General features: G+C 39.9%; 2 protein-coding genes across 2 annotated transcripts in view; both read right to left on the minus strand.

Annotated features, from left to right (window-relative positions):
• LOC136866642 (nose resistant to fluoxetine protein 6) overlaps positions 1 to 14,966 on the minus strand; it is a 695,618-nt gene that overhangs the window by 109,304 nt on the left and 571,348 nt on the right. The gene's annotated exons all lie outside the window — the stretch shown is intronic.
• Positions 1 to 14,966, minus strand: part of LOC136866984 (nose resistant to fluoxetine protein 6) — an 88,228-nt gene that overhangs the window by 49,769 nt on the left and 23,493 nt on the right. The window contains exon 2 of the mRNA XM_068226989.1: positions 7,236 to 7,404. Within this exon, the coding sequence (XP_068083090.1) occupies positions 7,236 to 7,404 (169 nt within the window). The remainder of the gene's footprint in view (positions 1 to 7,235; positions 7,405 to 14,966) is intronic.

The following is a 14,966-nucleotide window of genomic DNA, read 5'->3' on the forward strand; positions in this document are numbered from 1 at the left end:
TTCTTAAATTTCTTCAATTAGGTGGCATTTGATGACCAGTAAATTGTGTTCAGTGTCCATGTCTACTCCTGGGAAAGTTTTGCAATTCAACACCTGGTTTCTGAATCTCTGAATCACAATGCAGTCTATTTGATACCTTCCGGTGTCTCCAGGTCTCGTCCACGTATACAGACGTAATTTTTTGGTGTTTGAACAAAGTATTAGGAAGGACTAAATTATGATCGGTGCAGAATTTAACCAGACGACTTCCTCTTTCATTCCTTTGTCCCAATCCTAATCCTCATACTATATTACCTTCTCCTCCTTGGCCTACCACTGCATTCCGGTCTCCCATCACAATTAGATTCTCGTTATCTTTTACATATTGTTATAAATCTCTTCATATATTCTTTCGATGTCTTCGTCATCTGTTGAACTAGTAGGCATTCAGACCTGCACTATTGTGGTGGGCATTGGTTTAATGCCAATCTTGATAACAATAATCCTTCCACTATGCTGGTCATAGTAGCTTACACGCTGCCCTATTTTCTTACTCATTATAAAACCAACTCCTGAATTTCCCCTGTTTGAATTTGTGTTGATAATTCTGTAGTTACCTGACCAAAAATCCGGCTCATCCTGCCAATGTACTTTACTTATACCAGCTACATCTAACTTTAGTCTATCTATCTCCCTTTTCAGTTTCTCTAACCTACCACAGAGATTCAAAGTTCTAAAATTCCACGCTCCGACTTGCAGAATGGCTGTATCCATCTTCTTGATGATTGTCTCCTCTCATGTAGCCCCTACCCGGAGATCCGAACGGCGGACTACTTTACCTCCGGAATATTTTATCCGGGAAGAAGCCATCATCAGTGCATCATTCATACACAGAGAGCTGCATGTCCTCGGGAATTAGTTACGTCTGAATTTTCCCGTTGCATTCAGCCGTGTAGCAGTATCAACGCACCTAAAATATGTAGAGTATTATTACAAGGCCTTATCAGTCATTTATCTGGACTGCCATCCCTGCAACTTCCTAAAGGATGCTAGCCCCTTTTCGATGAACCATTCGTTAGTCTGGACCCTCGACAGATACCCATCCGATATTGTTGCACCTGCAGCTCGGATATCTGCTTCATTGGGACACGCAAGCCTCCCCACCAAGTCGAGGTCACATGACTCGCAGGTAAATCAGTTCATGTATTTGGGATGTGTACGGTATTCTCTCAGGATAATAAGTGAGATTGAATCAAGGTGCAGCAAAGCTAATGCAGTGAGCTGACAGTTGCGAATAAGAAAGAAGTCACCTAAAAGTATTAAGAAGAATAGATTACTACATTGTCAAAATTAAACATGAAATCACACCACTAAAGAAGAAGGTAACAGCTAGCAAAGTAGATAGGAATATTTTTTGTGACTCACACCAGTTAATAAAATATAACAAACGCATGGAAGTCATGCAAACAATAAAACTGACACATGATCCTGAGGTATTGATCGCAATTTCCAACAAACAAGCTGAATATATAGCTCTATTGAAACCTCGTAAAAATCATGCTTAGTGGACAACAGAATGTGACGAAATTCGTAAGGAAAGACATCAGGCATAGCTGAAGTTCCAAACCATAAAGCGGAAGAAAATACAATCAACCTCAAAATTATCAAGAACCTTCTTACAAAATATTTGAAGAATGAAGATATAATTTCATAAGGATATAGTTAACTCTATGGAAGTTAATTATCATAACACCAATTACAGAGAATATTAAAAATATTGAAAGATAAAAACAAAAATATGCCCCTCGTAAATGTTGAAAGATGAACATGGAAAAATGTCACATAATAATCATGAAAAGGATCAGAATGTGGCTAAAGCATTCAGTAAACTTTTGAATTGCGAAGAACGTAACGAACTATTAGAAATTAGTACAAATAAAAAAATTTTATAGCATAAATCCGCATGCATTTTAAGAATTGCAAAAAGCTTTCAAAGAAAAACATTTAAACCATGGGGAGAAGACCAGGTTTTTGTAGAGATGTGGAAATATTCAAGTAACACGGCTCGGATATCCTTACACATGGTTTCAAAAAATTTGGATTACTGTACAATTTCTGGAACATTGAACAATGGCTTTGATGCACCGTTTTCACCAAAAAATGAGATACGAGTAACCCGGATAATTATAGAGGACTTTTTTATTTTGGACTGCACACAAAGTTTAAAATTGTTTCCAAGATATTATATGGAAGAATTAAGGCCAACTAAAACAAAAGCCAGAAGAATACCAGGGAGGCTTAAGACCGTGAGGAAGTTGTGCTGAACGGATTATCACTCTAAAATTAATAATGGCGTAATACAGAAAACAAAACAAACCTATAGTATGTAACAGTCATATAATGTATTGCTTTATTTGAGTGTACAACACTTGGCCTCTCATTTGTCGGCGTGACACGTGTGCCGTGACCATGACAAGCAAAGTCATATTTGTTTTACTGGTGTGGCGAAATGTTATCGCTTGAGAGGAGGCAGACCGGCCCGACACAAAAAGAAATAAATAAACCATGCACCCTAACAGCTGACTCTCACCTAATAAATGAAAGGGTAATGTAACATATGACCGAGAAAAGTTTACAGCGCAATATACCGCAATTAAGAATGCACGTGTCAATATGAAACTATGTCACGTAGTAGTAATGAAGTCATGTCTAAATTACAATATTATTAATTTAATTTATGACTAATTTTACGACTACTTAGAGTAAATTTAGTGCGAATTAAATCAGATGATTATACAAAAATTCAGTATCTGAATTAAACCTGTATTTCCGATGACTAGTGGGGGAAGGTGCTCAACTTAAAAGGAGCAGTACATGCGCTCATTCGCATTTTGATCTGGAATGTCGCTACGAACTCTCACTCCGATCCAGACCATCGCAGTGGACGGTGAGGCGATCTGTTCCACGCCCGACGGGAGCTTATAGAAGTGCGCTTGCTTACAAGACTCAAACTTAAAACTACTTAGCCAACCGACGTCGAATGTTAATAATCAATAATCAAAACGTACGTATCATTTCGCAATATTGAAAGAACTGCGCGCAGGATTATTTTTAATTGTCTTTTACAAGTTTCAATGATGTACTACGGAACTGCGGCAGTGAAGAGAACTTCTACAATCAACAGAATACAAGGATGAATTTCATCGCCGTGTTCAACATGTATTCCACTATGAGCTTCTAAATCATCAGACCGTCGCCTACGGAGAAGAAATGTGGGGTACATCCACCTTAAACCTGTCAATTAAGGACGACTTCACATCACTCAAATAGAAGTCTGCAGTCTAGTTATGTCGACTACATCTTATATTAGATATCTGTTCTATGTAGTTGCATATCTTTTCTTTGCTCTCGTGGTGTGGTTTTGTAGCTAATAATTTGCTCTATTCCCTATGTTTCTTTTATTAATTACCCTCTAGTTGAAATAAGTTGAAATGTGGATTTCCGCTTGGATATTTGAGTCTTATGGAATTGGAAGTCATCTTAACCACGAGTTACCTATTCATGACAGTGATAGACTTTTCCGTGTATCATCGTGGTCATCATTAAACATTTAAGGAATATTATGATATTTGTGAACTGACCTGTGTAATCTGAAACTCATGTGGTAATATTTTCCATTTTCGATCAATATTTCGGTAATATTTGGAGCGTACATTCATGCCTCATGGTGACTGAACTCAGTGTCATTGGGATATTAATTCAAAGATCAGGTAATCATTTAATTTTGGAGTACTTGAGTAAAAGTATATGGTGAAGAATGTTAGATTTGATCTTCGAGATCGATTTTGACAAATTATGGCTTATTTCATGTTTGATACTTCGTGTTATTTCTGACCACATGTTTTATGTGAGATACTGTAATGGATTACAGTGGTTGATATTGTGAGTCTTTTGACTGGACTTACTGAATAATTGATTAATAATGGATGTGATAATAGTCTTCAGATAAATGAATTCTGACGTGTGTTTAGCGACGTAGTGATATTAGATGATTATTCGACATTTGAATGTCAGAAGTGATAAATGGTAGTGTCTTCGTTTATACGTGATCGTGGTTACTGTAGCAGAGTCTTTTAATAATAATAATAATAAGTCTTGCAGTTGTACTCCTAAATAATGAATTCGTTACTGTGACAGTGAAAATTATCCTGATGTGAAGTTATTGTCAGTTATCAAAATTTACGAGTGTATTTGTTGGCTATTTACCGAAGAATATTTGGATTATGGCATAGATTCTTCCATGTTAATAACCTAAAACATTTGTTAGTTCAATTTCAAGCGAACTTAACTCATAATCGCACGAACCTAAGATCAAGTGTAAATTTCATGTTCATTATTTTCATTGCCACTTCGAAGTTAAGTTGATGAGAGAGTATGAGTACTGATATATAACTTGTAGATATTGTATATAGTTATTCTGTATAGTATCCTTAGTAGTTAAATTGTAGAGTGAAATATATTTGTAGTTTTTAGACATTTGGAAGTGTGATTTATTTAAGATATGTGTGTTATGCCATGTGGGAAAGTCATTTGTGTTTTCATATGTAGGATTATGATCTATGTTGCAGTCCATATTCCAGCGTTGTTGATTAGTTTTGTTTTTTGGAAGAAGTGTTATTTATTTCAATTTATTTGAAGTGACCACTTAACGTTAAATTATTCAGAACTTAATTAAATAATTAACAATCTTTCGGAACAGATATATAGTTAAGGTCTCGATTTAATTTTGACTATTTTAAAAGCATATTCGATTAAAGTTAAATTGTAATAACAATTATTTGTATATTCCGACGTTTTAAATTCAGTTTAAATTTGAACACAAGAAAATTCAGTTCTTTGAATATTTAAATATTTTTATTACAATTTTCTGACGACAATTCAATGTATTTTTCAGATTTGTTCGAGAATGTTACCTCGACAGCCTAGTTTTTCAAGAATTAAGGAAATAATTTAATTGTTTAAAATCTACTAAAACGAAATTGTGATCATCAATAAATTCCTTTAGAATGATTAGGATAAATAATTTGCCTGTACCATCCTATTTGTTGGCAATATTTTTTGTTACTTCAAGAGCCTTAGTAAAGTTAAATTAACGTTGTGATCATATTCCTATTCACAGTTAGTCAGGATGGCAATAAAATTTTCCCTTTTATGTTGAGTAAATTATATGTTAAATTTCCATTGATATCTACGTTTTTATTGCGGAACCTATACTTCTTTCCCTGTCACTTGTGTATATAGCCATTCATGCCAAATCCTTACTGAGCGCTCTTGGGGTGTCTCTTGCCCTCCACTATCTCTGAACGGGCGCATTAATAACATTTGTTGACTTTAAGAAGGCATATGATTGTATTTCAAAATGTTAAGGAATTTTGGACTCCAAAATTAATTAAACTGATAGAACTTACTTTTAACGAATACCAACTCAAAAGTAAATTCTAGAGGAGAAGCTTCGGAATGATTTTGTTTATTATATTAGGTTTAAGATAAGGAGAGGGGCCGATGACCTTCGATGTTAGGCCCCTTAAAACAACAAGCATCATCATCATCAAGATAAGGAGACTGTTTATTACCTTTAATATTTATGTTAGAATATATAATGAGAGAATGGTACAAAGTCAACCCAAAGAACACAATATTGGAAGTTACAAACTAAAATTAATTTTAAACTTTATGATTTTCTGATGACCTTGCTCTATTGTCCAATAATATTCAGAAATTTCGATTCCAAATTAAATCTCTGCAAGGAATAGCACAAAAACTATGTCTTAAAATACCATCTGAAAATCTGAAATCATGTTTACTGATCCCATAATGCTAAATAAAACAACAACTGATGGACAAGATATCAAAATTGTTGATAAATGTACGTATCTAGTAGAAATTATAACTTATAATCTTCATTAGAAAGTACCTTGGCTTATCAGAATAAATAAATTGAAGAAAGCAAGTGTTATTACCAAGACTATATACAACAACAGCAAATAATTTCGATAGCAGCAGAATTAAGACATTATTAAACAGTCAACCAGCCTGAAGTAGTTAATGCTAGTGAAGCCATTTTTAAAACTAGCAATACAGCTGAAATAGGCAAAAAAACTTCAGACAGAAAGAAGAACAATTAGGAAATTAATGAATGAAATATATCAAGCTAGTGGACAATGGCGAGTAAAATGAAGCCAAAAAATCTTCTAAGGACATTGAACCGTACTGAGCACTATTAGAAAAAAAGCGTATATCATTCTTTGGACATCTTATCAGAACATCTGACACCAGAATTATCAGAATAAGAATTGAAAAAATATGGAATATCAAGACAAGATTAAATGGAATACGGAATTTAAGGATAATATTAAATAATCCCAAATGACAATATATGATCTTAAGAACACAACAGGTCCGACTCCTTGGCTGAATTGCCAGCGTCCAGGCATTCAGTTTGGAGGGTTTCGGGTTCCATTCCCGGCCGGGTAGGGGATTTTAATAGCGCAAGGTTAATTTCTACGGCTCGGGGACTGGGGATTTGTGTTTGTCCCAATACTCTCCTTTTCATATTCACAAAACACAACACACAAGCACGCAATAGTGATTACATCTCTGAGCATATTGTTGACCTCAGGAAGGGCATCCGGCCGAAAAACAGGGCCAAATCCACATGTGCAACACAGTTCGTACCCGCGACCCCATAGGTGTGCAAAAATCGGTCGAAAAAAAGAAGGGAAGATGATTTTAAAAACAAAACAGACAAAATTGAGATACTTCGAGACACACCAGTCTGCAGGCGAAGATTAATGAAATGCCCAAACAAATAAATGTTCTTAAACTGGATATACTCTAGTAAAAATAGGAGGTAAGCAATTCCATGATAAATCTTTCCGTTACTGTGAATCATTTTTTATTATTATTATCGATTAATGAAAGAGAAGAAGTCTTGGTACTCTGGAAACAGATACCGTCCAACCTGAAGTGCATTTATAGCTACAGGAGTGCACGAGACAACCACTCTGAGCAATGGCTTTAAGACCACTGCTCCACGTTAGGGTCACGTTGGGTCACTTCCTTTGCAGCGATAACGAGGTACATCATATACCTTGCAGTACACAGTACGAGTTGGTCCGCCACAGTGTACCGCGACAGGATTTTGATATGGGAAATAAAATATCTTAAGTAATAGTATACTGTGTGTATCCACTCACAATTCTCTCAACGTTGAAGTAATTGTTGACGTAGAGTAAGTTGAATATCCAGTTCTCTCTGCAGTTTAGACTGTTGATTCTTGTGGTCTCGTTCCAGGCTGGTCCCGAACCCACGTACATCAACAGGGTAGCGTAAAAGCCGATCATAATGAAGTATGCCGGACTCAGCCTGCGAAAGAAACACATCGTAATATAAGAAATTTTAGCGCTGATATTGCTGGCTACGTATTGTAGAAGTCATTCGGTTCCTTTTCTTCTTTTACCACTTTTGGCACGCCCTTGACACAACAGTACAGAAAAAAATCACAGTGATTAGCATGCAGAAAATAAACAGCAGTGTTGACACCCTGGATGGAAGCTCAACTACGTTAGAGACAAGTACATGTTGTTTAAAAAATCAACCACAATTATTTAATTCCATTTCTTAACACGTTTACCTTCCAGGGTTGGTTTCCCCCAAGACTCACCGAGAGAACCCACCTCTACTGCTTCAAGGACAGTGACAGATATATTTGGACAGGGATACAACTGGGAAGGAGGGCCAATACCGCTTCCAGGAGGTTTCAACTGCTATGCTATCCTGGTGCCTTGTGTGGGGGAGGGGGGAAGATTGGAAGAAATAGACAAGGAAGAGGGAGGGCAGCTGCCGTGGCCTTAAGGAGGAGGAGACGTGGAGATCGGCACATTGAGTGGCACTCGCCTTCTGATCCCAACTTGTCAGGTTCGACCTTGGCTCAGTCCGGTAATGTTTTAAGGTGCTCAAATACGTCAGCCTCGTGTCGGTTGATCTACTGGCACGTAAAGTAACTCCTGCTGGACAAAATTCTGGCTCCTCGGCGTCTCCGAAAACTGTAACAATAGTGGGACGTAAGGCCAGTAACATTAATATTAAGAAGTGGGAAACTACGGAAATCTACTTCGAGGAAGGCTGAGCTGAGAATCGAACCCGGACCTCCAGGGCAGGGGGGTAGATAATCACAGCAACCACTACACCACAGAGGCGGACAACCAACAAATCTTCATTTAAGAGACACCTGTGTTAATCTGAGCGGATGTAATATCTGTCTGTCAAGTCATCAACCCAGTGGCTGGCTGGAGCATCACACAGCACCTCCGAACGTTGTAAGGTTGCACCCTCCCCTCCCCCCCCCCCCACACACTGGTACAACAGTCCCGAAGGGCCATGTCCTACCGAGTGAACACTGCTCAGCCCGAAGGCCTACAGGTTACAAGTTATCGTGTGATCAGCATGATGGATCCTCTCGGCCGTTATTCTTGGCTTTCTAGGCCGGGGCCGCTATCTCACCGTCAGATAGCCCTTTATCTGTAATCGCGTAGGCTGAGTGAACCTCAACCAACCCTCAGATGCAGGTAAAAATCCCTAACCTTACCGGGAGTCAAACCCGGCTCCTCCACGTAAGAGGCACGCACGGTACCCCAACACCGCGGGGCCGGCGTATTATACGGTTATAGGGTAAGCGCAAAAGTCGATGGTGGCCCCAATATACGGCGTAGTCGGCAAAATGAGATGTGAAGTTGTTTGTCATCGCTTTCCTCACTGAACCAGAAAATTCTTTTGCAGCATGACTGACTCCCATAACACTCAAGACTCACCCTGGATGTTCTGCGGAAACCATTACTCAGCTACATCCATACGTCAGCAGCTTCCGTCCCAGCCACGGATGAGATTGGGACTTGGGTAGAAACTACACTTTGCTCTAGCCTGCCAGGAGACTGATGCAAAAATAGTGGTTCCATGAGAAATGGCGATAGGCGGGATGTAATATTACAACCTGCGATTTTTTTAATCCTGGAGAGGGCGCGTAAAAATAATCCCGTGAAGAGGCGCCCACGGTGTTTTAGTCCGGGTCATGAAAAAATAGCGCAAATTAAGCAAAAACTATGTTTAATGTTTCAGAACTAGTAAATAATTTTGCACGAACTTGTAAATAATGTTCAAAGATTGACAGTATAAAAATCGGATGTTAGACAATTGACGTTCGTTCTGCGTCATCACTAGATTCTTGACTTTCCGTACTGCACCGAACACATGTCACTGCTGACTGTTCTTCGTAGATATGTCACTGGCATACACGGCATCTAGTCCTGGATTTTCTGTTGGTTATTTTTCTATTGCAGAGGGTTGCTCTTCTTCAGACAATCCTAACATTTAGCGAATGTTCCTGTTTTAGCCACGATGGAAGAGTTTAAATACCGTTCTTGTAAATACAGTATCTCACGCATAGCTGTTGGTTTAGTTCTTTCAAACAATTACTCCTTTGAATGTTAAAGTTGCCTTTCACATGCTTGTAAATAATATACGAATTAATTCGAGTAATGTACAAGATAGTAGAAAACATAGTCAATGACCAACGATTGCTTGTACATCAAACTGTGTAACGCTCTTTACAAGTCTTTCGATTTCTCTTTCCCTGTTTGTATCCATGATGCGTTGGACTTCGCTATATGCGAAGGCACTATTTTACACGAAAATAAAACAACACATACACATTATTGGTGTATTTACTGAAGAAGTAAAGTAAAACTTAACTCATAAACACGCATACGTCATGGGGCGCGCCAGGAGTTTTGGACCGGGTCCGTCAAGCAATGCACTTTGGCTGAAACTGAGGAGGATGAGGGGTGAATTGTTTGCGCACACTGATAGTGGACGGGCCCAATGTAAGGTACTGAGCGAATGGAAGCTAGCGGCCCGCTACGTTAATACCTATAAACATTTATCTCTGTAACCGGTAGAAAAGACCGTGACGCGCCCTCTTCAGGATTAATGTACTTTTTGTAACCGATTTTATAACGTATGCTCAAACGGTTTCAGTTTGAAGGCGTTGCTGCAGCTGACATGAAACTTAGCATGACTCTGATACGGGTATATAAGCACCGACAGGAAGGCAGTGGGATTAGTGTGGAAGTCGTGTCGTGCCGAGGAGCACGCGTTAACTATGGCGACGTTATTACCAAATGCGTCCAAACAGGACCAACGTGCTGTTATTCTGTTCTTGGCTGCCGAAGGACGAACACCGATGGACATCTGTCGGAGAACGAAGACTGCCGTGCGGAATGTTGCACTAAGTTCCGTGTGGGTCGCGATTCGACACAAAAGAGTGACTGAGTGGGTTGCTATATTTCTAGAAAATAGATCTCAGAGAATTAGAGTAGGTGAAGCTTTATCTGACCCTGTAATAATTAAGAGGGGAATTCCTCAAGGCAGTATTATCTGACCTTTATGTTTTCTTATATATATAAATGATATGAGTAAAGGAGTGGAATCGGAGATAAGGCTTTTTGCGGATGATGTTATTCTCTGTAGAGTGATAAATAAGTTACAAGATTGTGAGCAACTGCAACGTGACCTCGAAAATATTGTGAGATGGACAGCAGGCAATGGTATGTTGATAAACGGGATTAAAAGTCAGGTTGTGAGTTTTACAAGTAGGAAAAGTCCTCTCAGTTTTAATTACTGCGTTGATGGGGTGAAAGTTCCTTTTGGGGATCATTGTAAGTATCTAGGAGTTAATATAAGGAGAGATCTTCATTGGGGTAATCACATAAATGGAATTGTAAATAAAGGGTACAGATCTCTGCACATGGTTATGAGGGTGTTTAGGGGTTGTAGTAAGGATGTAAAGGAGAGGACATATAAGTCTCTGGTAAGACACCAACTAGAGTATGGTTACAGTGTAAGGGACCCTCACCAGGATTACCTGATTCAAGAACTGGAAAAAATTCAAAGAAAAGCAGCTCGATTTGTTCTGGGCGATTTCCGACAAAAGAGTAGCGTTACAAAAATGTTGCAATGTTTGGGTTGGGAAGAACTGAGAGAAAGGAGAAGAGCTGCTCGACTAAGTGGTATGTTCCGGGCTGTCAGCGGAGAGATGGCGTGGAATGACATTAGTAGACGAATAAGTTTGAATGGCGTTTATAAAAGTAGGAAAGATCACAATATGAAGATAAAGTTGGAATTCAAGAGGACAAACTGGGGCAAATATTCATTCATAGGAAGGGGAGTTAGGGGTTGGAATAACTTACCAAGGGAGATGTTCAATAAATTTCCAATTTCTTTGAAAACATTTAGGAAAAGGCTAGGAAAGCAACAGATAGGGAATCTGCCACCTGGGCGACTGCCCTAAATGCAGATCAGTATTGATTGATTGATTGATTGAAGATACCGGCCGATCAGGGAGACCAGCCCCATCCAACATCAATTCAAGTGGGAGACACTCAAGCACCCACTGTATATTCCTGATCTCCCCTCCTCCTACATGCGATTATCACGCCTTCGGTCCCCTCAGAAAGGCCTTGAAGAGTCGACACTGCCTGTCGGATGAGGATATGCAGCAGGCAGTTGCGGGCTTCTTAACGCAGCAGGTCACGAGATCTTCAACCTGGTGCGTCGCCTCAATGCTCACGGTGATTTTGTCTGATTGGGGTCCCGATTCAGGACTTTTCGATCGTCGAACGGAAGCTTTTTAATCGCCCCTTGTATATTATAACGGTTTCTAACAAGTGCGATGTTTTAAAAGCAAAGTCATCTCCGTACAGGAAATGAAAGTTCTGGGAGTAGTAGAAGGTAAAAGTTTTCACTGCCAGTAACCTCAGCACTTCATGGGGTAGAATGGTGTAAGAGCTGTCGGGAAGGTGCTAGCATTAGGGCCTAGGAAAAGGAAAATAACCAGACAGCTAGCAAGATGGATCGAACGTATGGTACAACCATAAGGGAGTTTATAATCGTAATTCATCAGGCATTTATACAAACTCAACAAGCCTAATGTCATCATCGGCAATTACATGCGATCAATCACAGATCCTATTGGTTTAAACCTTGCTGTAAATAACTGATTCCTTGCTCCTGTGGATCAGTTTCTTGTTGGCCAAACATTTTGGAAGGTAGCAACGAGTGTTAAAAAACATCGCAGGCACTTACGACTTAGCCAGTTAGAGAAGTCTGCTCTGGCAGAACATGCCACACAAAATGACCATCAAATCATTTTTGATGCAACTTCTATAATTTATGCATTTATGTATTTTATACCTAGAATCATTGAGAGGCGATAGAAATTGCTAAACACCCGAATAATTTTAACAAAAGTGACGACTACATACTGAGTAGATCATGGCTACCCTCGCCAACATCTTTCTCCTTGACACTTGAGGCTCTAGAATGAACTATATTTCTAACAGTGCCTCTCTATCTTGCGTCTGCTTACTATGGAGTGATTTTGCCAATACATTACTTGTTATTATTCTGAAAAGGATCCTCCTCGCAGGATCGAAACGCGGCAGGAGATTATTAACACTACGCGGCCTAATATTCACAAATGAAGTATTATTATGTCAACAGCAAAACGTTACAAAGATGAAACGTAGTTACAAGACTAATTAAACTACTGAACAACATGACAGTAATGACACCTAGGTGACTCCATGGGTTTGGAGGACAAGTATTTCTCATAAAAATATCCCTCTCTGTGTGGGGGCGTTAGAACAACACTCACGGTGCGCCTGACTGTCGTAAGAGGCGGCTAAAAGGGGCCCATGGCCCTGAATTTCGGAGCTTGGATTTGGCGACCATGGGCTCCTTAGCTGAGTAGTAGCATTTCTTCCACTTACTTGCGCAAGGTTTCTCACTTTCATCTATCCTATCCAACCTCACTTGGTCAACTCATGTTCTTTTCCGAGACCGGCGGTAATAGGTTTTTGAGACCTAGAGAGTCTATCATTTCGTGACCCTGTCTATCTTTGGACGATAGCTTCATTTATTTATTTATGTATTTATTTTTGCTATTTGCTTTAAGACGCACCGACACAGATAGGTGTTATGGCGACGATGGGATAGGAAAGGCCTAGGAAGTGGAAGGAAGCGGCCATGGCCTTAATTAAGGTACAGCCCCGGCATTTGCCTGGTGTGCAAATGGGAAACCACGGAAAACCATCTTCAAGGCTGCCGACAGTGGGGTTCGAACCCACTATCTGTTGATTACTGGATACTGGCCGCACTTAAGCGACTGCAGCTATCGAGCGCGGTAAGCTTCATTTCTTTAAGTGTCGGAACCCTTCCATTTTTCTCTCTGATTAGTATTATATGGAGGATTGTTGCCTAGTTGTACTTCTTCTTAAAAATATAATCACCGCCACCACCACCACTCTCAGAAATATAAACGTGTTTTCGATGTCCCTTAAGACAGTTCTCCCACTGCAGCCCACTTAAAGTGCAGTCATTACAAAGTAAATTCTGTTGAACCTATTGAAAAGTAATCAATTAAAAGGGCATAGTACTGACCCAACCAAAATCAAAGTTAAAACAAGATATTCATACTGGCAAATGGTACAAAAGGGGCATAGTGGGCTACGAGCCTGGCACACAGCAATCACAATCACTCGCCCATTCGCTGCCACAATCATCAACCCTTCACTCAACATACTTTCAAGACTTACACCTCAATGCTCGCAGCCCAGCAGCCTTGGGTTCAGAAGGAACACCTAACGAGACAAGTTACTACTCAGATAAAACGAAAATGAGAGAAAGCCACTTGACGCACCCAGGCATCAAGACTACGTCTGAGAAGGGCAGGGGAGAGGAAAAGCCAATAAGGACATTTTGGGGGATATGTCTTGTTATATGATTTTTGAGAAAATAACACTCACGGAAAATACATCCGTGACGCTGTAATACCATTCTCATATCATTAGGTTCGGTGCGAGAATTGCACACAAAAGTTTTTTAATCCGCCGTCTCTTTCTGCTTTCCGCTCCGTGATCTTCGATATAGTAGCCCACACTAATTATAATGATGTAGAAATATTCTTCTTTACAGTCTTGTAACAATATTCGATATTTGACGGCAAGTTTCATCAGTCATGTGAATAATGAGACAACAGGCGGTAGAGTTAGCAGGCATATTCTTCGATGTTGCAAATTATAGATGAAATCGACAGGAGATTCTAGTCCGACTCCTTGGCTGAATGATCAGCGTTGAGGCCTTCGGTTAAGAGGGTCCCGGGTTCGATTCCCGGCCGGGTCGGTGAATTTAATCGCGTCTGACCTATCCTTCCGGTTCAGAGACCAGGTGTTTGTTGTGTTTGTCCCAAAACCTTCCTCTTCATATTCATACAACATACTACACTAACAACCAACACAGAAACACGCAACAGTGATTACATCCCTACTACTGGCATCTGGCCATCAAACGGGGTCAGATATATATTTGTGACGAAGTTCGCACCCGCGACCCCACACGCGTGGGAAATGCGGTAGAAAAAGAAGAAGAAGATCGACAGGAGATCTTGCTCAGTAGCCCTGGAGTCCCTGACGTAGCCGTGTGCAATGGCCCTAGTGTTATTCCCATAAGAGCAATGCATAGCCGCCATCGTATTCATAAGTCCTTGCTCAGCGCTGAGACTATGAGATAGTCCTCTGCCTGGTCCCATAAGAGTAATGTATAGCAGCCCCCTCGCCTAGCATAGCAGTTAGTTTAAGCCTGGGATCGAATCCAAGGCTGTATAGTTGACCTTAAACGGTTATCCCTGGCATTGAACGTGAGTCTGTGAGTTTAAGTCTGGGATCGAATCCGAGCCAGTAAGGTTAAGCTTGCACTGTTATGCAGTTATACTGGGTGTCAAACTTTGGGTCTTTAAGGTTAAGATAGGTTGCATGATGACGTCGGCCTGTTAGATTCAACTTCCACTCTTGATCATCGAGCTTGCGTCTGTTAGG

This window comes from Anabrus simplex, chromosome 3, assembly GCF_040414725.1.
Source record: "Anabrus simplex isolate iqAnaSimp1 chromosome 3, ASM4041472v1, whole genome shotgun sequence".
Taxonomy (NCBI): domain Eukaryota; kingdom Metazoa; phylum Arthropoda; class Insecta; order Orthoptera; family Tettigoniidae; genus Anabrus; species Anabrus simplex.